This window comes from Convolutriloba macropyga, chromosome 1, assembly GCF_964194025.1.
Source record: "Convolutriloba macropyga chromosome 1, txConMacr16.3, whole genome shotgun sequence".
Taxonomy (NCBI): domain Eukaryota; kingdom Metazoa; phylum Xenacoelomorpha; order Acoela; family Convolutidae; genus Convolutriloba; species Convolutriloba macropyga.
In genome coordinates, this window is record NC_134468.1 from 26,799,833 (window position 1) to 26,824,538 (window position 24,706).

Genomic DNA, 24,706 nt, shown 5'->3' on the forward strand with positions numbered 1-24,706 from the left:
GAGGATATACGCAGAGCCGTTCTGGAATTGTCAAAACTAAAAAAAAAATCGAACGTGCTAATTAAAAGAATGAGTTGGAGCAAATATATAAATTAAATGCTATAAAAAGCTATTTATCTACCTAATTAGTTGCGTCTGAAATTTCTAGACTACAATTGTCAATATTCATAACATTCATTCATCATCAATCTTGAGAACTTATATGGCGAATACAAGCTGATATCGCACCAAGTATGGCAAAGTCAGAATGATGGATTCCCACTGGCTCTAAGACTGTTTTTGGCTCCGGATGGTCCAAAAATTTATCAGAAAAGGTCAAACACTTCGTTACCATCGCATGCAAAGTTCGATCAATCAGGCTAGTGCAAAATGGAGGTCGCATTCCAATGTTTTGCAAACTATATGCTTTTGTCAATGCATCTTCAATAGTTTTAGAGGTCATCGCGTTGTCCACAATTTCGCACTTGGCTTCATCGTCGTCGATAACTCTCAAAATCAATTTGTCGACATCGACACACAATACACATGCTTTAGAGTCTACAATAAAATACTCCTTGGTTTCTTTCACAATTTTTTGAACGCACAGCTTTGGATCATTCGTGACCAACCCTTGAAGCATCGCATCCGGGGAAAAATTGGAGGATACGAGGCCGTGAAGTGAGTCAGCAACCGATGCTGATGGCCGAGAACATGGACTTAACAGGGGTGCACATAACGCCTCACTATCCACCATTGGGACAGATCTGTAACAACTGTTTTCAAGCTTCAGTTCCGGTTCTGCGTTTAGCATTTCGATACTGCTTGAAATATGGGCAGATGTTGAGCTCACAGATGAGAGTGAACTTGCCAAAGGGTGTTTAAATCCTACTAGGGTGCAGCCAACATCGCGTCTTTTGTCTTTTCCTCCAACGTCTGCAAATCCTGAATCCTGTAAGCTTCCAAGCTTTTCGCTTTGGTAACTTGATGGACCGCCCGAACTTGCAGCCGCAGGAAGCAGGTCTAGCTTGCCTGCACCTTCGAAATGATCTCCCAAGACTTCTCTAGCATCATCTAAAGAGCCCGATGCTGACGTCACAGGTAAAAGACTGTTTTGAAGAGGCAAGGGTTCGATAGCCTTCCGTGTAGTGAGAGTGACAGTTTCGCTGTTGTACTTCTTCCTCGTGCCTGACATAAATTCTCGAATCTGATTGGATTCAGTAACCGAGTTCCGCATCCACTCCTCGACAACTGATTTTGACCGCAAAGTTGTGGGAACAGAACCCACAATGTTTAACGGTGAACTGGCCGTTGCAACTCTCAGACATGAGACTCCTTTGTCTGTAAATGATGAGGCCAAGTGCTGCTTCTCCTTGGATCCCCAGCTAGGAGATGTGCTTCGACTTCCAGCGGTTACCGACTTTGTGCTGTTGCTGCTGATTTGCTTCAGAGTACTTTCCGAACTTAAGGACTCGCATTCATTCAATGGCGTAACATTAAGTCTCGAATTTAAAGTCCTGGCAGTTGTTGACTTCACTATCGATGCCTGTGATCCTAGATCTCTCCGACCCTCTTCGATTTTCACATCTACCAATTCTATTTCGACAAAATCACCGGAGTTAATTTTGTTGTAGCTTTCACTAAAGGCCCATTCTTTGAACGCTCTTGTTTGGCTGGTTGCTAAGTTAGAATTGAAAGATTGCTCTTGTTTTGGCGAAGTCGTCTTTCCCAATGCTGGCACCCGTACATAATGTTTTTGTAACGAGGGTAACCGAACAAAATACGACAACAGGGTCATGTACCTCCGAACTAAAATCAGAACAACCATTATTATAAAGTTTTATACCCTTTTGTTGTCATTATTTGAGATTCAGAAATTGCAGTGATATTTAATTACCATAGATCTGATTTTTCCCATGAACCACAACTTTATTGCACTTGGGCGGGTTGGTAGAAATTCCGAACAAATCGCACAACTGTGCCCACTGTTTATTCACTCTCGCAAAACTACTCTCATTGATGAGAGCAGTGCATTCTTCAGGCGAATAGACTTCCCCCACAATATTAACCCAAGAAAGATGACAAGATAGTAACACAGTAACAGATAAAGATAGAAATTTGAGTTCCTTAGCGGAAAGTCTACTCAGACAGCTTGAGAAACATTTAATTGCGTCCGTTTTTGTTGATTTGTCCAAAAGTCGAATCCAGATGGAAGGTTCCGGCTGCAACTCTCGAGTAATTAGCTTTGTAAATCGTACTCTGACTTGAATTGTGGCTTCATTGACCAAATCATAGAAGCTGTCTTTGTTGAAAAATGCTCGCTCGACCTCTGACTTAAACTGGTTAACGTATCCCTCTATTAAGGCTATGTGAGTATGGATCCATTCAGATATTTCCCAAGTAGAGCAGGGAAACAAAAGAGCAATTCCCAGTTTCGCCTTTGATCTGTGACTGCTAGTTGAGTTGAAAATGGACAAATCTGACATGTCGTGGAACTAAAACAAAGACATTGATTAGCTACTTGACACGAAGTCGTCAACGCTACTCGGTAAGACTAGAAAGGTGCTTACTAAATAAAGCTCTTAAGATTGAAACTCTTTCCAGATATTTTGATATCCTTCCGAAAGGCACTATATAGTGGCTCCTTTTTCTGAATTTTTTTTATTCTGATATGTAATATCTGACAAAACTTACGGCGGAGTAAAATGGCGTGACACTGCATTGCCACCTCTGCTTGGACACGGATGAGACCCGGCTGCTGGCCACAGACTGTGAGGCGCCCTCGCTCCCCTCGTCTTTGTTCAGGTTGCCCCCTGACCCAAACCCCATGTATGACGTCATCACACTATCAACCGGACACGATCCATACACACCTCCCGTTGACGCCCATGGATCTCCACGAATGTAGAGACTCGACAGCGAGTTTGGGAGAGAAAACAACTCAGCCTCCGATTCGCCCACGACATCGAACGATGCAGAGCGCATATTCCCTATATCAGGGTCTTCGCTCGTTTGCCTCATTGCATTCGCCCTGTACCTGGCTGTACTTGGGTCAAATTGTGACAGATAGGAAATCATTACGTAACTGCAAGAACCTCCAACTGCTGTTCGAACATGTGGATGAATTTTCAGTGTGCAACCATGATAGACCATGCTCATTGAACCAAAAATCATCTCACATAACTGCTTGGTGTCTGGTTGCGGTTTAAAAGTTTGTTCCGACTTCGATCTCTTTTCCTCCTTTACGTCACGAACATTTTTGGGTGCGCTTTTAGCCAAACTGCGGCCAAACAGATCAAATGACGATGCCACACTTCTCGCATTGCTTCGACCCAATGAGGCATTTCGGTTACTTGCTTTAGTTCCCTGTTTCTGCGCAGATCTCGTAGAATTGGATCGGAGAATTGATTTGGAGTCGTAAAGAAGCCTTCGGTTATCCGAATCCAAGAAAACAAGAGATCTGATACTTTCCTCCGAGTTGCTCATTTAATTGGTTTGATCATTTTACACAGTGAGAGCATTCACTGTAGCATTTGGATGTCTGAAAAATAGTGAAATGTTAGATGATAATAATCTGAAATTCCGACACATAAAGGCCCTCTATTAGCAAACGACGATTAATTGATTTGATTGCCTGTAATTCAACTTCGAGCAAGATCTCAACGCATAAAATAAATAGTTTTCACACATCACATTTGTAAATTTTGTGATGTCGAGTAGTTTTATAGAAAAACAAATACACGATGGCTTTATCGATGGTACATAGACGCCTATCAAAATCGGTTGTATCCGTTATGATATAATTGTTTCGAACATTAATGATACCAGGATCTTGGGGTGCCCTAACGGCAAACTCTAAACACCCGTTGTCTTAGCCAAAAATCTTTCTCATTCTCTCGATCTTTCTCTGCAGCCTACAAGCAACAAATCTATATTTCATTACCGTTTAAACTACTTGACTAGAACAAAATTTTCAGAGCTTGGAGAAAAACTTCAACAAAAGGCCGTTGTCTATCTAAAGGTGCACCTAAAATCATTAAGGGATATCTGAATCCGTATTCTCCGTTTCTTAGTTCTCCCAAAATGGAAATAGAGCACTTGGATGTTCTTCAGTTCCATATTGTTCAGAGAAACTAGTAAAGAAATCAACTCAGCATCGGTGTTAGCATGACTAGCAAACTGTGCTCTGCGGTAAAAACCCCCCAAAAAGTTTCGCCAAAGAACATTTTGCAGAAACATAAACCGACTATCTTCGGTGTGAAAAACTCCGACCCCACATGGGTTCGAACCACGGACCTCCAGACTCCAGGCTTTGTTCGAGAGCGACTAAAACTTTATTGGGTTATGGCAAAGATTTGATTGTTGCTGTCACTCGCTCTTTTATTGTTCCCTTCTCGTTAGTTTTTATCATTGACCGTAATAGCTTATCTTTGAAGATATGCTCTCCATTACGTTTTTGGGATTCAAACCAGCTTTAAAAATGTAGCTTTGAGTAAGCTAGTGCTTTCTTTAATCTTTTTAAACAACGATTCCACAAGCAAAATTTGCTTACTTAGGTTTAAGATAAATTTTCTCAGCTTTACTTTGGGCCAATACTCTATTTTTAAAACTTTGCTCAATTGGATAAACATAGCTGTCAGATTTCCAGAAAATAGCCGCAATAGCTTTGTAGATTGCAATCCCAAAAATATAGTAAACAAACCAGCCAAAAAGAAATTTTCGTTTCATAAAATCCTGTGATAAGCAAAATCTGTAAAAGTTTTTGCTGCTTTAATTAGCTGCTCTTAAATAACCTTCATTTAGAATGACACACTTTCACTTGATCTTATATCTTTGAATTAAAGTAAAAAAAGTCAAATTGAGTGATGAAGTAATTTTTGAGAGTGAAGTAAACCACGTGTGACCAAAACTTTAATCATGCGAATGAACAAACAAAGTGGCTCACTAAGACTGAAAAATGGAGTTAAGCATGAAATTCAGTCGAAACCTTATGCACAAATGAACAAAAAGTAGATTTGAAGTGATTGTGACGTCATGTGGCCGTAACAAAAGTCGACGACGAAATAAAAAACATTTCTGACACAATTCAAAGAATTTCCATTGACTAAATAAAATTGGACTCAGAATGGACTTTGAATGGATTCACGCCGCAAAACCAATCGCTTTTTCTTAAATCATGACTTCAAAAATCATGAAAATGTGTGAGCAAATGTTAGGAAAGACAGCGCCCCAATACAATTCAAACTCTTTGAATTGTGAAAAACCAAGAGAAGTCCAATAAAAATCCAGCTATCGCTTTGCGGCTATTAAGAAATCTTGGACTTGCAAAGCAGTTTTTATCAACTGTTTTGGTCAGACGTCACAGTAAATGGTTATTAGAAGTCACTTTTCCTTTTGCTTATTTGAGGTCTAAACCATTTTTTGGTTGGCGTATTTCATACGTTAGCATAAATTTCTGCGGACCCACAAACTAAACACGCCAAACTAAAATTTCTAAACACACCTGACTAAACTGGCCAAATAGGTCAATAGAAATTTGCGGGAGCAAGACATTTCAAAAGATCAGATAAAAAATCACAAAGGCCACCAATATTTTGAATTACTGTGACTTACTGGTAACTTGACTTAAGAGCATCAATTTGTAAGTATAAGATTTGAGTAGACAACTCTAGACTTACTTTGAGACGCAAAAAGCGCTAAGCAATTTCACAGTCATATTTAATTTTTCAAGTGACCTTTTCAATGAGTTAAGTTTTTCAGAAACAACAAATAACAAATCGCCACATAAATCAATTGACTAACAGCCCCGACTTTGATTGAATTATGCAAACATATACTACACTTCAATGAATTTCATTGACTTCTGCGTCTAAATCAGGACTTGGTCACTGACGTTTGCACATTTTCAGTTGAATAAACAAAAACAACTGATCTGTGAATTTTTTTTAATTTCAAAACTTCGTATTCCGCGATTGCGTTTAACTCTTTTTGAGGAAATGCCACAAATTTCGATGCTGATTTTGATTTTTCCAGAATTGAATACTGTTACTGCAGATCAAAGAACATGAAAACACAAATTAAGTCCCTGAAAATGGTGTTAAAAACTTCGGAGTAAAACAACATTTAACCGTGATGAAGGCGAATATTAGCTTTGAACTTCGATCAAAAACAAGGTCAAGCATTGAATTCAAATTAGTGGTTTGTATCTCCCGCGAGAGAAACTTTTCAAATAGGACGACGTTGTTTCATCGCATGCGGCGCGTGTGCTTATGCGTGTAATAGTTATCAATAAATCTGATAAACGATTGAGCTCTCTTTCAAGTGGCGGTGGCCGTAGTGGTTGTTTTGATTTTGACTTGATTTAATTAACACAATTCTGGAACTGAAACTACAATATAATACTTGTGATACAATACAAAAGTCATGCCATAACACAATACAATAATATCTCATCGATTTTTGGCTCATCTACCAATTTGGTGGTACTTCTGTTGTGTGTGTTATGGTTGTGTGGCCGGTATGATGGTGGTAGTGGTAGTGGCGAGTACGAAAAAGTTACAAGCAGCTGTTAAATTTAAAGTCGAGGCGATTAATTTCAGCAATTGATAACACATGTTTTATAGCTCTAAGCTCATTCGTTTCGCCGTCCCGCTACTACTGATGTGGTGTGGTACGCTCACAATATGTTGTGCTGTTCTGTCCAGTTTACTTACATTTATAACTATATTGTCACAAATAAATATATGATTACAAGTCTTAGTTATAAAAAATATATTACCATTAGCAACAGTGACACTCGTGGTGGTTAATTAATAAATAGATTTGGTGCTACAGTACCATTACAGCTAAGCAAGCTTCTAAGGTACTCAATTCAATAGTAATCATATAATAATCGTCATTATTGTATTTTTGCACAAACCTCACAACAACTTCTCCAAACTGTAGTTTGAGAACAGTGTTTATCTATTCAAAACCAGCACCAGTAGCCGAACGAACCACTTTTACTCGATTGTATTGAGAACGAAAAATGAGCAGAGCGAGCAACTACAGAGCAGAAAGCAAGAAAGAAACACAAGAATAGAATCAAAGTAGAGAATGGTAGGACTAAATAATAAATAGCATAAAAAGTTTGGTCAATCGCTCGCATAATAAACACACACTCGACGCTTTTACAGTAGCCAGTCACACTTTTTAACTGACAGAAAAGGCAAAGCTTAGTTTTAGATTTTTAGAGCTTCACTTTTGCTTTTTGTAGCTCCGATTAAGCACAAACATACATACACACATATGCACATTAACTACATTCACATTTAAGCGCTTATATTTACTTTTTGCAAACCAGTAAAAGACAATAATACGAGTATCGTCGATTTAACAAAAAAGCGCTAAACAAGAGTAGAAAAATTCTCAAACTACAAGACAAGAATAAATTAATTCGGTAAATTTTGTTGTTTTTGATTCGTGTTATATTTTTGCTTTATTACATACATGCAGCAGTTACTTTTATGTACATGTTGGTGCGGTGCGCTGTCAGTTTACTATCATTTGACAAATGATTTTATTGCTCTTACTTTGTGATAAGCTTCAAACCTCAAACGTATGTAGTTATAATCACTTTTGTATTCATTACTATTAATATTATTAATGTTCACTCGTTTCTGCTGCTGCCTCTTTTTCAATTATCATCACGTTTTTTATATCAGCTCAAACTAAGTATTTTCTTACACTCACAATAAATTTTCAGCCTCGGAATTACACTCTTTGATTATAAGCATTTTATTTTATAAACAACATGAATGAAAAGCATTTAATCTCTGCTCTCTTTCGCATTTTTAACTCATTTATCGCCAAACAACACATCAATAAAACAACAGCCATCATATACACATGTACATACAACATACAATACGACTACTACTACTGTTGCTGCTGCTACTGAGCCGACAAAACACTACTGACCAAAGCAAAGCCCCTCTCCTTTAAAAAGCACTCACGCGCTCACAAACACAGTTACTTTCAACAATAATTCGCTTTTTAAACTCGCTACAACTCAGAGACCAGCCAAACCGCAAAATTCACAAATAAACAAACAAATCGCTATTACTGAAAAACAACTCGTGTCAAAAGAAGCCTGCCGCAATTTTGACCCCAAGGTGACCCTTAATATCAACTGTGCAATCACGTGTGAACAATAGTGGAACTTCTATCTGCCCAAATCTTTCAAACTCGTGAGTTATTATTTTTGGTGAAAACGAGCCACTTCAATTATCCTCCGCTTCACTAAACGGCTAATCATTTTGAGAACTTAAATCTAAATTTTCCAAAAAGTTCGTTCTGGAATACTGACTCTGGTCTCTTCCATCAGGTTTCGATTCCCGGTAACTCCATATTTTAGGACTTTTTTCTTATTTTTTTCCCGTTCCTATTGAATGGTCTCAGTATAAGTAACTAAATGAATTTCGAACATATAATCTAATTTTGAATAGCTCTGTAACGGTGCTGAAACAGGCAAATTGCCTCTTAGTATTCGTTCAGTACGACGCTTTATACTCTAATTTGGTTTAATTATTCGAAGCTTGAATATTTGGTACTGAAAACAAATTTAAAATTTATTATTATTATTTTGCTTCCTCCATTTCTTGAATCTTTGCATGAAAAGCTATACTTAACAGTTAGTCCCAAAATAACTAAACTGAAATCAAAGTGTTTATAGTATTGAATTAGTTTAATTATTAAATACAGTGAAGAGAGTAAAGTTAGTAGGTTTAATAAGGACTTGAGCTTGTAGAAACAGCAGACGTCAATAAAGAAGAGTTCAACTGTCGAGTCGTTCATTCACAATACAAACAGATAAAGATCCTGCTATAATAGACCTTTCTCAAAACAAATCCTATCAACTCGGGATTATGTCTGTGTCTCTTAATACCAGACTTATTCAAGGGTCACCGCCAAAATGCCCGCCTTATCGCACAAATTTAACCTATATGAAAAACTGAATTTCGATCTTAAAACCAAAACTAAATTTCTAAAACCCGAAACTCAAGATCTGATTATTTTTTAATGATTTCTTTTCGGTAGAACGAATACTGGTGAAATCTTTTATGCATATCTGGCCACAAGATACTGCTTAAAGCAAAAGTTCGATCGTCAAATATTCACAACTAATTTAGCTGGCTCCGTAAATTTTTTAAACAGCTTTTATGTTCTGAAATTTCCAATTTTTCCCCGACTTTGCAACCACCTTCCATTTCCACGGTAATCGATATCAAAAAGTATTTAATGGTTTCGCGTGTCAAATCTAAACTCAAAACCAAATGGGCAAATTAAAAATACAATACAATTTATTAGAGAACTCATCTCTGTTTAAAAGGACCAGTACTTATGCACGCGACTGCAACAAGTGCGTTGTTTAATAAGTGGCTTTACAAATTTGTGGGCCTCCTTTAGGAAATGTCAGGCCTCTTTTATTGTCACTAGATACCGTTCTTTCGTCAACTAGTCACTTTAACACATGATTTGCATTTAGATAACAAATACGATCAGTTCTGTTTGCATTAATAATGTTCATGTACCCATGACGTCACACTATCCGATGTACGTACATGAACAAATTACTCTCCCATATTGTGTAGGATTAATCAATTGCACTTACTAAGTGTGATATCGATAAAAGATTGATTATTAATGCTTTATAGAATTGGATGCACGGTGGTTTGTTCAGTAGTTAGTGTCTTTGTTGTAGGGTTGTTATGATAGATAGCTAGATATACGTCCAATGTATAAACTATACAATCAAGTACTCTAAATCCACCGTCCACCAATAATGGCACGATTCCACTCTATTAATTGGTTGTTTGTTTAATATGATCTAAATCTCCCTTATGTGTTGTTACATACACGAATGAACGAACCCCCATTCGTTGTTGCTCTTTCTGTTGGCCTTTTACTTAGCCTCATTCCAATGTCCTGATCCCACTATTCAATTATGATCACTATCTCTTATTATTATTCTTTATCTATATTTATATCTATCGATCTAACAACTAACTAACAGTCCGATACTTAATATGTTGCACGTCACCTACATTTGTTTGGTAACACTTATTAAAGTACCCCACAATACAATTTAATACAATTTCCACATTGCTTCATTTGCCACTTAGACGCGCTCTCAGCAAATTCACTCCAGTATTATATACATGTGCTTTTGTTACAATACTTTCCACTCCATATATTAACAACTGACTGACTGGCAAAAACCACAACAAAGATTTCCATATTCGTTTCAGTTAGCAGCACCGTTGGTGGTGGCGGCGCTCGTGTATTATATTTATATTTATAGCAAAAGCGCTAACTAACAAAGTGTTTAATATATTAGGTGAAGACATTATGAACTGGTATAGGCTGTGTTTCCAACTCAGTTCCATTTACACTTGGCAGCCCAAATAAGTTATTTCCTTTAATTCAAACTATTTTTGTACATTCTTAGCACAAGGAATTATTTATCAAGTATATGCAGCAATCATCAAGACGCAAACAGAGCGAAAGAGACGCTCGCTTTATACAGTCGTAAGTCATAAACACTTAATTACATGTAAATAAAAGTTCTCTAGTCGTCTTAAATAATATAGCACCCGATATATCTATCCATCGGTCTATCTATTGCGGTCGCATTTCCCAATCTGTATATTATGTCACCAAAAGCGGCGAGAGACATTTTAATTCCGTATTTTTATTCCACAAACGCTCCCAACAAGCAAAGTGTTAGTTGTAATAAACTATTAAAACTAGAGCTCAATTTTTGGGACAAAATAGGACCAGAGAGGGAAGATAGGTACAAGAACAACTGCACCCAATGCTTCAATAGAAGAGTTGTTTGTAACTACCATCGGCTAACTGACTACACTTCAATTTCTACTATAACTACTACAAATTGTACAAACTTCATTCCAACTCACATTATACAACTGCCGATTGATAGATTGTAACTATAGTAGTTGTAGTAGCGGATAGATTTTATTCAAACTTGAGCAGAAGTCTTCAGCTATCAGCCGGAGTGAGTTGAGTTACTAACTGAGAATAAGTTAAATAAGTTGGAATAAGTGATATTAACTAAATGAGCAGAAGAAAAACAAACTTGGCGCACCAGTTTTAACTGGTGAACAGCGGTGGTGTCTAGCGTAAAGGCAAGGAAGTATCTCCTAGCTTTGTGCCAACACGGCCGCATTGCGCACTGCTTCAGAGTAGCTACAAAAGAAGACAACAACTACTCTAAGTACAGAACACATTCGTACATTCATTCAATCCACATACATGTATGTGCGAGCACAACAAGGGGAGCAGCAGATTGAATCTAACTAACTGACTGTTATTAATAACTAACACTAGTTATAAGCAGCGGCGGCGGTGGTGGCAGTGCTGGTGGTATTTGTAGTTAGTAAGGAATTATAAACTGGTATAGTGTTAGTTATAAGAGATATTTGAGGGGAAAGAGATCAGATGTGTGTAATTGTGTGTCAACACATCTGCAAAGAAAACACACATATACTATTAGTGGTTGCAGTACTAGTGAGTGGTGTGGTATTAGAAGTAGTAGTAGTAGTAGTAGGCCAATTTCGCTACTCATATTCTTACTCTCTCTAAGAGTATTCTCTCTGTGTCGTCTTCGTCCCTGTATCAATATATCTATCTATCTATCTGTTCTGTAAACTGCTCCAGCTTATACTCCTAAATGCCTCCTCGCCCCTATTAATTCCAATTCAACCACCAAAACACGCTCTTAAAGCTCCGAGGCAAAACAACCAAACTAAAAACAGAGGAAATACGAAAAGAGAGGGAAAGGAATAAAACAACCTCCTCCTTTTCTCTCTCCTCCGCTTAAACACAAAATAAGCAAACAAGCCAAGCAGCCAGCCAGCATTATTAGTGCTCCGCAAATGGAGCACAGTAGTGTAATAATTGTAACACTTTCAAGTGTTGCTTTACTTCAACTAAACTCAATGGAGCAAAGTGAAACATTGTTTTTGTTATTATTACAGCCACTACAATTATGGATTGTTGATCGCTTATCATTCATTCAAACACACTCCAATCATTTCAACAACCTACCATACTACTACTACCACTACTGCTGCTATAAGTAATACTACTGGTAGTCACTTTGCAACAACAACTATCAAGAACTTTATTAGATCTAACTAACGTTCCAACAGGCTGAGTAATTTTAATTTGACTACTCAACGCTTAAATTTAAACCTTACAAATCGACAAGTTTAGCGCTGTCATTCAAAATCAAACCAGCTCTCGCCTTCAAGTAAGTAATTGACCACGGTTCATTTCATTTCTCTTATATTTTCTGACAATGTATCGTCAATTTTGCTTTCCTTCATACCCCATCCGAACCCTTGCGTTTAATAGCCACAATCAACCAACTAGTTCAATCCAACACCCACAACCAGGCCCATCTTTGCGCCCGTGCTACCCATCAACTGAACCAACACCAATTAAGACGCCATTTCGTTTGCTCGTTTTCCAACTGGTTAATTACATACAGCTGTACTGTCCATCAATCATAAGCTGCTCGAAGACTAGAGCAATTGAATCTAGAACTAGAATACTCAATTGTAAATAGGAAATAGCACCATTTCATTCCCAACCCATCTTCAGAATATTAGGTTACAAACCCTCCCCCCGCCCTAAAAAGGTTTCTGAACCCATGAAGCTTTTAAAGTTTTGTTTACCCTAGAGTGGACAAATTTTTGTTAGCATTTGAAATGCATAGGATGCACAATTGTCAGCGATAAATATCACATACCGTTGTCAGGACATCAAACTATAGCTGTTGGGAATGGCTGAGTTTTTCTTCGGAGGGACTAAGCAGTTCGGTTTCCGGGGTTCATGGAGGGGTGATGACGTCATTTAAACAACTTCCTTTACATTGCATACGACAGTCTGAAATGCAAACTCAATTTTACCACTAACTAACTATCTGCATTTTCTTCCTATTCTTTCTAGACAACAATGTTTGTGTCATGTATGAGTAGCAATTTCGTGATGTGAGCCGTGAAATGTTTTTTATTGATGTTTCTAGAATATCTTTTAGTACAAAGTACAACGCCTGTTTTCCAAATTTGATGACAAGAGATTCGACTCTTAGTTGACTGTTCTGCAACGTCGCTTTGCGCCTAACTGTCGCCGCACCTACGCCAACTTTTCCATACAAACTACTTTCTTCATTAGTATTTTGAAATATCAAAGAGTAAACAAACAAACGACACTTTTGTTTCAAGATGACGGCCTGTAATCTTGATAGCAATGGCCACTGTTTAAGATCACACATCAGCTTGAAAATTTTTGTTGTTGATCTTGTTGTTGTTGTTGTTAAATGTCAACTCGAGACGCCATCAGTACTTAAGACGACAGCATAGTTTTTAGCGCTCAGTTACTTAGATGAAAATATCCTTAACTTCAGTATTGTTTGTTTCATTACGCCTGACGTAATCCATTAAATCATCCATTGAACAATTGTTAGAAAATTAATATCTTCAAATATTAATAACTTCTCAAATTGTGCATCAAAATTGCATTTATTTATACTTCTCTAAAAACAAATAAACAATACATTTCATTTTTTTCCCGTTTTGATCAATTAATTAACGCAATATTGTATTGTAATTATAAGGTAGATGAGTTCATTTTTTGAGTGGGGGGGGGGGGGGGAGTCTGTAATAGCAGAGAGAAATGTTTTATAATAACGACGTGCGGTGGTTGAGGCGGGGGGGGGGGGGGGCAGGTCAGAAAGCGCCGATGGCGGCGGTCAATGATTTCTATTTTGAGCACACTTTGGCTAAAGCACATTTGCTCACGTGTTGTTTTGTTTGTGTTTACCCGATTAATTCACACTTTCCACATGTACAAATTGGTCCTTTCCCAAATAGCAGCCAAGAGAGCCTATTCCCCCCTCTCTCTTTTCGTGCTTCCTTAGACATTGGACGACAAGTGTTTTGTATCTGGTCTCAGTTGTTGTATTTGAACTATTTACAACTGGCAAACTTATGGATAATATGTATTGGTGGATACTAACTATACAACTACTCCCTGTAAGAATATTAGGGTATAGTGTTACTTGCCTCGATTAAGGACGCCTAAATATTTCGGACCAAAATAGCGCAAAATAGGATAAACCAAATTCCTCCCTTCTCAAATAGCCGAAAGCCCTCTCAGCCCAATTCGTGCGTATTCTCTATGAGAACTTTGATTGTTGCTTGTGCTCAGTTAAGCATTGTTGCTGTGCTTTATCAGAATCACCAGATGATCAATTTCCCTCTCCTCTTTTTTTCAATTGTGAGTTGTGAAGAGAATGTGTGACGTAAAGAGGAGGTAATCTGTTCAGCGGGGCAGACTGCTGCCGCTTCTGCTACTGCGACGGAATTACGCGTTCAATTTCATTTGGCTGCAAAACAAGCAGAACAAATCAAAATATCAGGATTGGCTTCAACAAATAGTATAACACGTTAATATATATATCGGGATAAAATAGGGTGGTGTTATAGTTAGGGTGGGTGGCAACACAAAAGGAGGAAAGGGGAGAGAAAAAGAAGGAAGCGGGCGAGTGTAAGAGAGGGAGAGGGAATAAATATGCTGCCACCTCTATTACAACTACCTATACCACCACCTATACTCACTACAACTATTAATGGGGCTAAAATGAATGAGTGTATGCGCAGTTGAGTTGAGTTGAGTTGGTAAACTGAATAGAGGCTCAAAATAGAATAAAAAGGCGCTTGCTTTCTCTCCTTTTCCTTCGCACTGTAGAAAGAACAGGGCACAATTTAGCAAGTACAACCCTGGTGCTAGTGGTGGGGTAATTCTTCAACTTGGGTTTTCTCTTCATAACAATAGAGTTGCGTCGCACCTCCTTTCACCTTCCTCCGTTACCACCCCCACCCCCCCCCCCTCTTTTGGTTTCAGAGAATGACTTTACGACAGCAGCAGCCGAAGCAGTAGTAATAGTGTACATAGAGGAAATTATTTGGAGTTGTAACATTTACACACTGAATGCATACTTAGCACTCAATCAGTGCAGTTTTATTATTAATCACGCCGTTTTAGAACAAAAACAGCAAAACCATTCAAACTAACTGCAATTATTTTTCCTGGATCGGAATAAAATGTCCTTTCGTTTCCATTATTTGTATTGCCTTTCCTGTTTTCACTTTATTAATCCCAAACTCAACTCTATGCTTTTTAATATATTTATTGCTCCGAACTACGAATTTCAACTCGCTGAAAAACAGTAAGTTCACTTTCTAAAACAAACTAAGATTTAATATTTCTCGAAACACTTGAAATGCCCGAAAACTGATTTCCTTTGATACTAGAACTATTAATCAAAGTATTATAATCGTTTAGCATTGACATATTTTTCCTTCATAAACGACTATAACGATTTTCATGCTTGAGATTTGTTTTAAAAGCGGTCTTTTTTTGTTCATTTGGGCAAAACTGCGCATTTTGTTGAAGAATTAAGTTAGGGGTGTTCGGTTGAACACGACTTCGATTGCAGAAAGTGGCGTATCACTTTAATTCGACGATAAAGTGAAATATGATCCCACTTTGAAACTGTTTGAGTGAAATGAAGTAGAGCACATTAATCAGTTGATAATACAAGTGTGCTGTAAGCCACCCAGACTAATCTGATCTGAAAGTTAGTCGAGCGCTTTTCCTTTGATCTCGTATTTACCAAACTTTAAACATCAAAGAGCCTCCCTCGCAACAGCCGCCCAACATGGACTCAAGTTAGCACAGCGGTTACTTACTCATCCAGCACTAACTAACTAACTAGGTACTAACTACTGTTATTGATTGGTGTTTGTTCATCAATAAAAACTTATTTCACGCCACAATAGTCTGCGCTGTCCGACACTTTAAATCCTGTTCGGGAACTAGTAAACACCTAAGGTAGAATGAAATTTTCAAGAATCAAACATGAAGAATATCTTCAGTTCGCCTATCAGTTCTTGTTCTGTTGGAGTTGGCTTTAACCAGTTATAGCCAAACTCTAACCACCCCTAATTTTGAATACATTCACCCACTCACTACGATAGAATTTAAATGATGTCTCAAAATGATCAACATGTACCATTTGCATCGCCATTGTCCGTTAAGTCGCAAGCTAAAGGCGCAGATACTCACACAACTCATAAGTGAATTGAGGGTGATTGAAAGACTTTCGCATAGCTAAGTTGAATGATTAGACTTAAGTTGATCATTCTAAACTGTAGTCGTGAGTAAGAAACGAATTGTGTCAACTTTACTAGTGTCACTGTTAGAGCCTTATTGAAGAGATACACGCTGGTTCAAAAGTGTAACCTAGTCAGAATATATACATATCATTTGACTGTGCCATCATCATTGGGCTGATGATGATGACGGTGATGATCGGAATGATGGCAGTGGAGTTGTGTTGAGTGAATTAATTCAATAGTATTTGCATCTCACAAGATGGACAGCTAAACCCTAATCGGGGAGCAAACTGTGAAACTTAATAGCAAACAAATCATAGATAGATTGCTAGATATAGAGCGAGCGAGAAAGAGAGAAACTTCTTTCGCTTGCTATGTCGAACAATTGCTCCCTACAATAATAGACGTGGAGCGATGCAAGTGTTAGATAAACAAAACACATTTCAATGAGCTCAAACCTTATTAATCGTGTTTCAACATATAATGCTGCTTTCTTTTCTCTAAAGCCTCCCTCGCTCAATTAAGTTTCTTATTTAGCTAGATATTGCTCTCTCTCTCTCTCTCTTTTAGTCTATGCCCCCCCCCCCCCCTGCTGCTAGCTGATACTTAAGCAGCAGCGATTGCTCAAAACTAGTGTGGAACTATTTATTGGTTGAGAAATTGGAGCATTCATTTTGGAGAAGAATGAAAGCGGAGGGAGAGAACTCAATAACAATTTGTTATTGCACTGTTCCAACCTGTACAAACTAGACACAAACTAGTTTCGGATTATAACTTGTAACTAGCAAACTAACTAATGAGCTTACATCTACTACTACTACTAGTGGTCCTATTGTTAGATTAGTATTATGGCAACAATCAACTCATGTCCTTTCTTGTCAAGGCCTCTTCGTCTCCTGAATTTAAAGTAAAGAGCATATTATTACAAAACACATAATAGTTTAGCACTTTTCTCTCTGTATCGGTGCTGGTGCGCAGATAGATACATTCAAGTGATTGCTCGATTCTGTATTAAATTTAAGCAAGCAAATTAGATAATGAATAGGTGAGACGGCAAATATAATAATTACAAATGTACAAAAATTCAACTTGACTTTTCACTTCTCATCAACTATCTAAACTACATATATCTAAATACATTCATTCATACATAGTCTAGTTAGCCAACTGCTCTCTCTTATAATCGTTACAGCAAATCGTTTTTATCACATCGTCATCAATATTTTAAACACTATTAGGTGTTACGCTTTTGTATAACTTTTTTAAAAACAAAAATGACATAAATTTGCATTCTAATTTATTCTGAGTGCCTTCGTAGTTTTGCAGCTTTCGTTCTGTGTTTTAGATAGACATATTCAATTCGCAAGTTTATCTATGACTCCGTAACAAACCCACGTGATATCATTCACCGACGAATACAACATTCTATTCTCACTTCCAAATTACAGAAGTCCTGAACGCATCATTGTTCGAGATCTATCAACCTTCGTAGACACCCTTTGTACACTTTATCCAAAATGATGAACCCTTCGACTGCGCCTAACTACATGCAACCTTATCCAAACTCAGGAGCTCCAATGCAAATGCAACACGGAATGCCTTCAATGTCGCAACAGCAGGCCATGATGGAGCAGGGAGGAGGCTCCGCAATGCCACCTGTCGCAGGTGTAACCTCGTCAGGAGGTGTTGTTGTGACCTCATTCAATGGTTTATCTTCAACCGCAGGAGCACCAGCTGCTCCGTCACAAATGTCGATGCACACCCCGAATGCCACTGTTATTCCTACTGCGATGTCCAATGGACACATGATGACCTCAGTTCCGCCTGGAACCGTGCCTATGCACATGGCCAGACAGGGTCCACCTGGTGCAATGTATCCAGCAAATCACCCAGCAAACATCGCAATGATGAAGGGCCAAGTTGCAACTGCCGGTGGTGCCAAGTACGGAAACCCCATGATGCAACCTATGAACGGGGCGCCGCAGAATCCCGGAATGATGATGACCAGTGGGCCAATGAACGCCCAGCAGATGGCCATGTTGAGTAATAACAACACGGTGCCATACAGCCCTCATGGCATTTATCAACAGCAGTTTCAAATGGGGCCGATGGGGGGACCACCCCAAAGAGCAGTCCCCAAACATATGATGGGAAGCCAAATCATGATGACTCCCGAAATGGCAGCTGCAGCAGCAGCCCAACAAACCAGAGGCATGGCACCAATGAACGGGCCTCCGCCTGGGAGCATTACTAGAGTAGCGGGTCCTGCTCCCCCGCCAAATGGAATGAACCCAAACATGTACCCGCCAGGTCAAGTTCCTATGAATGGTCCACCACAGCCGCAATCGATGCAAGCGCAGCAGATGTATGCAGGCATGACAGCAGGGCCCAACAGCAGTCATTCCATACCAACTCAGTCCCAGCAACAATCTCTGACCATGCAGCAGCAATCAGTACCCATGGCACACAGTGGACCCAGCAACGGAGCCATGAATGCCAGTCTGATGAACAGACAACAGCAACAGAAACTAATCGCTTTACAACAGCAGCAGCAACAATTCCAACAGCAACAGCGAAATTCACAGCAGCAGCAAATGGCAATGAGACAAGCTATTACACCGCCAGCCAACCTCGGTAGCGATGCAAACCAAGCTATTATGATGAATCCGAATTATCAACACTCGCAGGCAGCAATGGGTATGGCAACAAATGTAGCATCCAGTAGTAGACTAGCAATGAAAGACCAACCAAACCCAATGAATCCTTCGGCATCCTCAGCCAACATGAATGGTCCAATGCCTTCTCCAGTCTCTGGTCAACAAATGACCGCCTCAATGACAATGATAGGGGCGCCTCATTCAGTTCCAGCTAGTCACGAAGTCATGCCCGTCTCACCTCAAGTCCACCAACCACCACAACCTGGAATGCATTCTATGGGTGCTCCTGGGTTAAACCCGCTGATGTCAGCAGGGAAACGACAGACGGCCACGCCTCCTAACGCCAGCCCCATATCTAATTCCACCGCAGCAAACGGAGGACATCCGATGAACAATCCACAGGTTAACACCTCCAGAGGTACTCCGAGTCCAATCCAACAACGTAAACTCTCCACATCTGCTTCCCTGAAAAGACGATCCAGTTCAACGTCTTCTTTTGATTGCAACAACCCCTCTGATCCAAACAAAGCTTCAAACCAACCTGAAGACTCAATAGAACCCAGCAAAGTATGCAGACTCTCAGAGTCGACGGCAACATCTACCAGTGGGCCTGGATCTTTAAACCCTAGCTTCAACCCACACACCTCAAACCAGAGAATCAACTCTTCATCCAGTGGAGGTAACAACGTATACAGTACCCTGACAATTTCACAACTCGGTGACAACGGTAGAAAAGACAGTACGTGTAGCAGCAGCAACACCGACACCCACAGCAGCCCAGACAGCGGAATGGGTGACTCAGTTGGTGAGAGCAACAGCGTCTCAAGCATGAACAACAATCCACAGACACCCTTGAGCAGGCTACTCAACAGTACAAACAACAACAACACTCCTCTCGCAAACAGTAGACAACTCAACACAGAGGAGATGTTAGAGAGCCTCATTCAGGAGTTGGGTATTGAGAAGCTGGACCACTTGCCTGAGTTGATTGATATTTTTGACAGCGACTCAGTCTTCTCCAATAATAACACAAACACCTCCAACACTTCAACCTCCAACGTGGCCAATGTAAACAACTGCTCCACGACAAACCCTCAAAATTCCACAATGACGACCTCAGAGAGCAAAATGAAGCAATCTCTAATAAGCCCCGCCCCGAGACCCACAGGCAACCCAATTGGCCAGAAATGTTGATTGTCGTTGACAAAAGAAACAGACAAATTATTTACAAATCGACGATATGATTGAAAAACTAGTTTTGTACAAGAACAAATCTTTGCAAATATGTTTCACCACTTGACTTTTCGTAATATTTAAATGTCGACTTAGGTTTCTTTTTCTCTCTTATATCCCATATTTAATTAAAACTTATGCGCAATCTTCAATTATTTTCAAATATCAGGCATCTAAGAAACAGCTGGCTAATGGTTGGATAATAGCCGCGAAATAGGCTGATATGATATAACAAGACAAATGATACAGTAAGAAAAAGAAAGTCTGAAAGAGTGACTATCTGATTTTTGTTTTTTTTCTTGTGAAAGATATTCGGAAATTTCATCAAATAATTGAGAACTGTTCTTTACACTAACATTTAGTTGCAAAGCGGTAGAAGTCATTGAAAAATTAAGCCAAATGGTCGCAATAAAGACGACAAATTAAAAACATCACCGTAAGAAATCCCGAAAACTCCGCAAAAAAATTCTGCAAAAGAATACAAATCACATGCTCCGAACTGCTTGATTCAAAAATTGAAATCATAAAAAAGATTGAAATTCAAAGAAAAAATCCTATGAAATGGATTTACGCAAACTTTTGACAAATCATCTTGTATATATATCACACAAAATTTTAAATATCTTAAAAAGTCAAAAATAATATTAGACACAAAATCAATGAAGGGAAACTATCCCTTAGAAACATATTGGAAACTAGATCTGAAGAAATTACTGGCAAGAATAATCTTTAAATGTTGATTAAGAGAAAAGTTCTTCTTAGTTGTTGGTTGATTTGAGTTAGTTGGAGCAATCAAAATTCAAATAGGTTAAAATTCGGAAGAATCAAAATTTCACATACAAAAAAACTACTGTAATGAACTCCAGAAGTTTAGAAGTCGCAGATGGTTGTCAAAACAGGCAAAAACTTGATAAAAAGTAAAGAAATTGATAAAACAAAGCTATAACACAACATAATTCAAAGTAAATGTAATTGCTTAACCATTGGCTGAAAAGGATTAAATGTAGACTCTAATGTCCATTCAAACCGCAAAATATTACCCTGACAAATAAAACTTATGAGACAAGATCAAAAACTTGAAGATAGGCCACAATTTTAACAAAAATATTACACGAATTAATAGACGGTCTACATTTAGTAACAAGAACACGTTTAATTAGTAAAATTTACCAATAAACTACAATGGGAAGCATAATAAAGGAAAAACAGGCAAACAGATCTTTAAAGTCATTAAGTGCCCAAGAAAGACTGAATCCAACCAAAAAATCCACAACGAAAAAAAACAGCAAAATGACAAAAAATTCAAAGTTGCATCAAAAGTCTAAACGCTTAAAATAGTGAAAAAAACCGCTTAAAATCTCACAAACGTAAAATTACTTGTTCATATACATTGTAAAATCCAATTAAGAGGAAGCAGTTTGAGTTAGGACTAGGAAACTGCCTGAAATATGATACACTCGATCAAAAAATCACTATTTCAACTACTTTTCCGACTCTCTCTCAAATTGCTATAGCCTCAATTGCTGAAATATTTATGCATGGTCTTGCAAATGTATTCGTAACGTAAAGTATAAGGTTCAACAACTTGTTGTTCCGACCCCAATTGTGGGGGGAGGAACTATATGCTCAAATGGGTTTTTTTTTGTTCAGACAATTTTGGCCGATCGAAATATTCATCGTAGAGAAATGTGAGTGGTATCATTAAAAAGCTCATCCAGCGTAGAATTCAAAATTAAAAAGATTTTTTTGAATTTCGTTTATTTGAGTTAACAAGGATTGAAATTTTGTGTGAACACGATTTTGTTCACTTTTAGTGTAACTTTTCTTAAAAATAAAATTTTTTCGATAAAAATAGTTATTCAAAATTACATTTCACGCCACAAAATAAATCAATTTTGAGTCTAAAATAGACGAAAGGCGATAAAAAGACTAGTTCTGGTCTCATAGGGAAGTTTACTATAAAAAAATTCGAAAAATATTAGAGCGTTTATAAAAATTTTCATAATTTTTATTTTTTTAAGTCACATGGAGACTATTCACTTTTCAAATTGAGCTTCCGTAAATGACAAACCTCATTTACAGTCAAATGAAGCCCAATGAACAAAACATTTGTTTTCAATGAATCGCTCTTGTTTTTTTTTGGATTGGACTCTGTTTTCGTAATTTTAAATGAAATTTTGACTCCTATGGCATTCACTGACTCGTTAACAAAAAGTGCAATAGATTTTGTAATGAGCATTAATTGAACCTATCTAGTGCTTTGAGTGGACAGCTAATGGCTGTTAAGTCTTTGAAATTAAATTTTCGAAAATTTTTTTAACATCAATCAATCATAAACTTATTTTCGCGAACAGTAAGTCACTCTCAGTAATGACAGGACGCCCTTCCTTCCTACTGCAACCAAAAATTCTCTGGATAGCGGTTTTATCTTCTAACTATTGGTTATATGACTTCAATGTCACAAGATTTCAAAAGAAAATTTCAGAATTGTTGGATATTTTTGTATTATTGGTTCTTTTTGAAATCTTAACACGTTATCCTTTTATTGATAGCTCCTATTGGCTTAGAGAAGACGTTAAATGGTTCACTGATAAAGTATTCGGAGAAAAACTTATTGTTTAAACGGCTTTCACATTTTCTCGCACTTTTCTACAGATTTATTTGTTTTTGCCTGTATTTGTTGTTGTTTTCATAGTCATAAGACTTATTGTGATGTCTTGCTGGTTAACTATGCATGAAAAACACCATTGTCCTGCCATCGAGGCATTATTGGGCGTATTTATTGACTTCCATTGAAAGCTATTGAATTTAATGTCTGTTAAGACTTCAAAAATATTTTTTTAAAAATTTTTTGAACATTAATCAATATTAAACTTTTTTTCGTGAACTGTAAGTTCTACTTAAACAAAAACTTATCTATTTAGCGGTTGTTTCTTCTAACTATTGGTTTTATAACTTCGACGCACGATTTCGCATAATTTTTTTAAATTTTGGATGTTTTTTCAGATTTTTGGTTCCTTTTCGAAATCTTATTACAATATCCTAATATTGATAGTTCCCATTGGCTTAGAGAAGACGTTCAATGGATCGTAGATAAAGCTTTCAGAGAACTGCTTATGGTTTGAATGATTTCCACACTTTCTTCTTGCACTTTTCTACTGAATTTTTGAATTTGCCTGTATGTGTTGTTGCTTTCATAGTCAATAACTTCTTGTAATGTGTTACTGATGACTTGTCGTCTTACGAATGGCAAAAAAACCTTGTCGTCTCATCGCGATCATGATTTTTGGAAGGCATATTGTTAAAAAAGAACAATCCTATTGCTGTTAAAAAATCACTTGAAAATAGAAACTTTTTCTATTGAAAAGTTCTATTTCTAAAATAGAAACCTTTTTATTGAAAAGTTCATTTTCTAATGACTTCGACACTTTTTTCTCGCTCAATTATTTTTTTTGAATTTGCAGCTTTTGCCATTTTTTACTGTTTAAGTAGCCGTAAAATGCTGAACGGTATATGAGCTTGTAACTGAAGATTGTTTAAGTGATGTTACCCGAAGCAGTGAGTTTATATTTAATAGTCTTAAAGTTCGATATAATACAATTTCGAAGATTTTTCAGTTTTTGTTGTTCTTTTTATTAAACTCTATAGCTTGTAACCTATTCTCATCATTGAGGGGTCCCTTCCAATTCCTTGAATTTTGAAAAATAACATGTCTACTGGTATTGTCGCACCTAATGTGTTGTTTGTTGGACAATATGCGTTTTCATATGTTTTGTGAGGTGTTTTTTGTTTCTTCCCTTCTTATAGCACATTCGGGTAGTAATAGATCCCAATGATTTTCAAATGTGGCCCAAATGAAATTATTTACTCTTTCAGTATAATTTTAGTTGAATTAGTGTAAATGAAACTGGAATAAAAATACAATGTTCAGATAACAGCTAATTATTTTAATGGCTTCAACATTTTTGCGTTTCCGCAAATTCTTTGTATTTTTTTGAGGTTTTCTGCATCTTTAGTCCGTTCCTATGGCTTAGTCTAACCAAAGACAGGTCCGGTTAGTTTTATAGTGAAATTTTAGTAAATATATCAAGAATTATTTCGTTATAAGAGAATGATTTTTAAGACTTGAAATTATTTGGTTTAAAAAATTTTGAATGATTTTTGAGTTTCGTCTCATCTTTTCTTCTCTTTGTCGACTTGTTACCTAGTCTCATTAAGGAAAAACTTCCATCTGCTGTATAGTTAGGAAGAAGTAAATTTGTGTAGTTAAGGGTTATCTGATTGCATTTTGACGTTGTTACTAGGTGCTTTTAAATTTAGATATAGAAATTTTGCCGTGAAATTTTTGTTTTTGCTTATTTTGTTGCTTGTTTTTTTCCCGTAGTCTTTTTAGTGGCATCTCTCGTGAGCGCTGTAATGAGGCATGGCATTATGTAATTCATTTAGTAGTTAGGTTTTGTAACATTTTTTTAAAACTCAAACATCTATTTTTGTTATCTCTTCATTTGGGTGACAATTAAGTCAAAAATATAGATGAGCTGGGGTAAGAACATTAACGAGCCTCCTTGTTCAATTTAGACTTGTTCTGAGAAAACT

The 24,706-nt window shown here is 37.5% G+C and overlaps 2 protein-coding genes across 16 annotated transcripts in view; one reads left to right on the forward strand and one right to left on the reverse strand.

Moving 5' to 3' along the window:
• LOC142337224 (uncharacterized) overlaps positions 1-20,255 on the forward strand; it is a 644,691-nt gene extending 624,436 nt beyond the window's left edge. For 9 of the 14 annotated variants that reach the window (XM_075386389.1, XM_075386373.1, XM_075386382.1 and 6 more), the window contains one exon: positions 17,566-20,255. In XM_075386389.1, the coding sequence (XP_075242504.1) occupies positions 17,738-20,071 (2,334 nt within the window). In that variant the 5' untranslated portion in view covers positions 17,566-17,737 and the 3' untranslated portion in view covers positions 20,072-20,255. Of the gene's footprint in view, positions 1-7,965; positions 8,205-9,583; positions 10,546-11,459; positions 12,290-14,958; positions 15,272-16,848; positions 17,128-17,565 lie in introns of those variants that run through there. The other 5 variants (XM_075386441.1, XM_075386451.1, XM_075386431.1 and 2 more) reach the window with 5 other exon arrangements.
• Positions 75-12,954, reverse strand: LOC142337208 (uncharacterized). Of its 2 annotated transcripts, XM_075386352.1 has the most exons (4): positions 12,791-12,954; positions 2,671-3,517; positions 1,874-2,471; positions 75-1,785 (listed from the first exon to the last, which is right to left on the reverse strand). In XM_075386352.1, exons 2-4 carry the CDS (start codon positions 3,460-3,462, stop codon positions 185-187), a joined length of 2,991 nt encoding a protein of 996 aa, XP_075242467.1. In that variant the 5' UTR covers positions 3,463-3,517; positions 12,791-12,954; the 3' UTR covers positions 75-184. The 2 variants fall into 2 exon arrangements, with proteins under 2 accessions (XP_075242467.1, XP_075242459.1); XM_075386344.1 differs by lacking the exon at positions 12,791-12,954 and having other exon boundaries at positions 2,671-5,818.
• Positions 20,256-24,706: the final 4,451 nt, after the last annotated feature.

Coding starts and splice junctions, on each gene's coding strand:
- LOC142337208 (XM_075386352.1), bottom strand. CDS start 3,462: ATGAGCAACTCGGAGGAAAGTATCAGATCTCTTGTTTTCTTGGATTCG. Junction 2,472..2,670: donor TCACGCCATTTTACTCCGCC/GTAAGTTTTGTC, acceptor TCTTTGTTTTAG/TTCCACGACATGTCAGATTT. Junction 1,786..1,873: donor TGGGAAAAATCAGATCTATG/GTAATTAAATAT, acceptor TTCTGATTTTAG/TTCGGAGGTACATGACCCTG.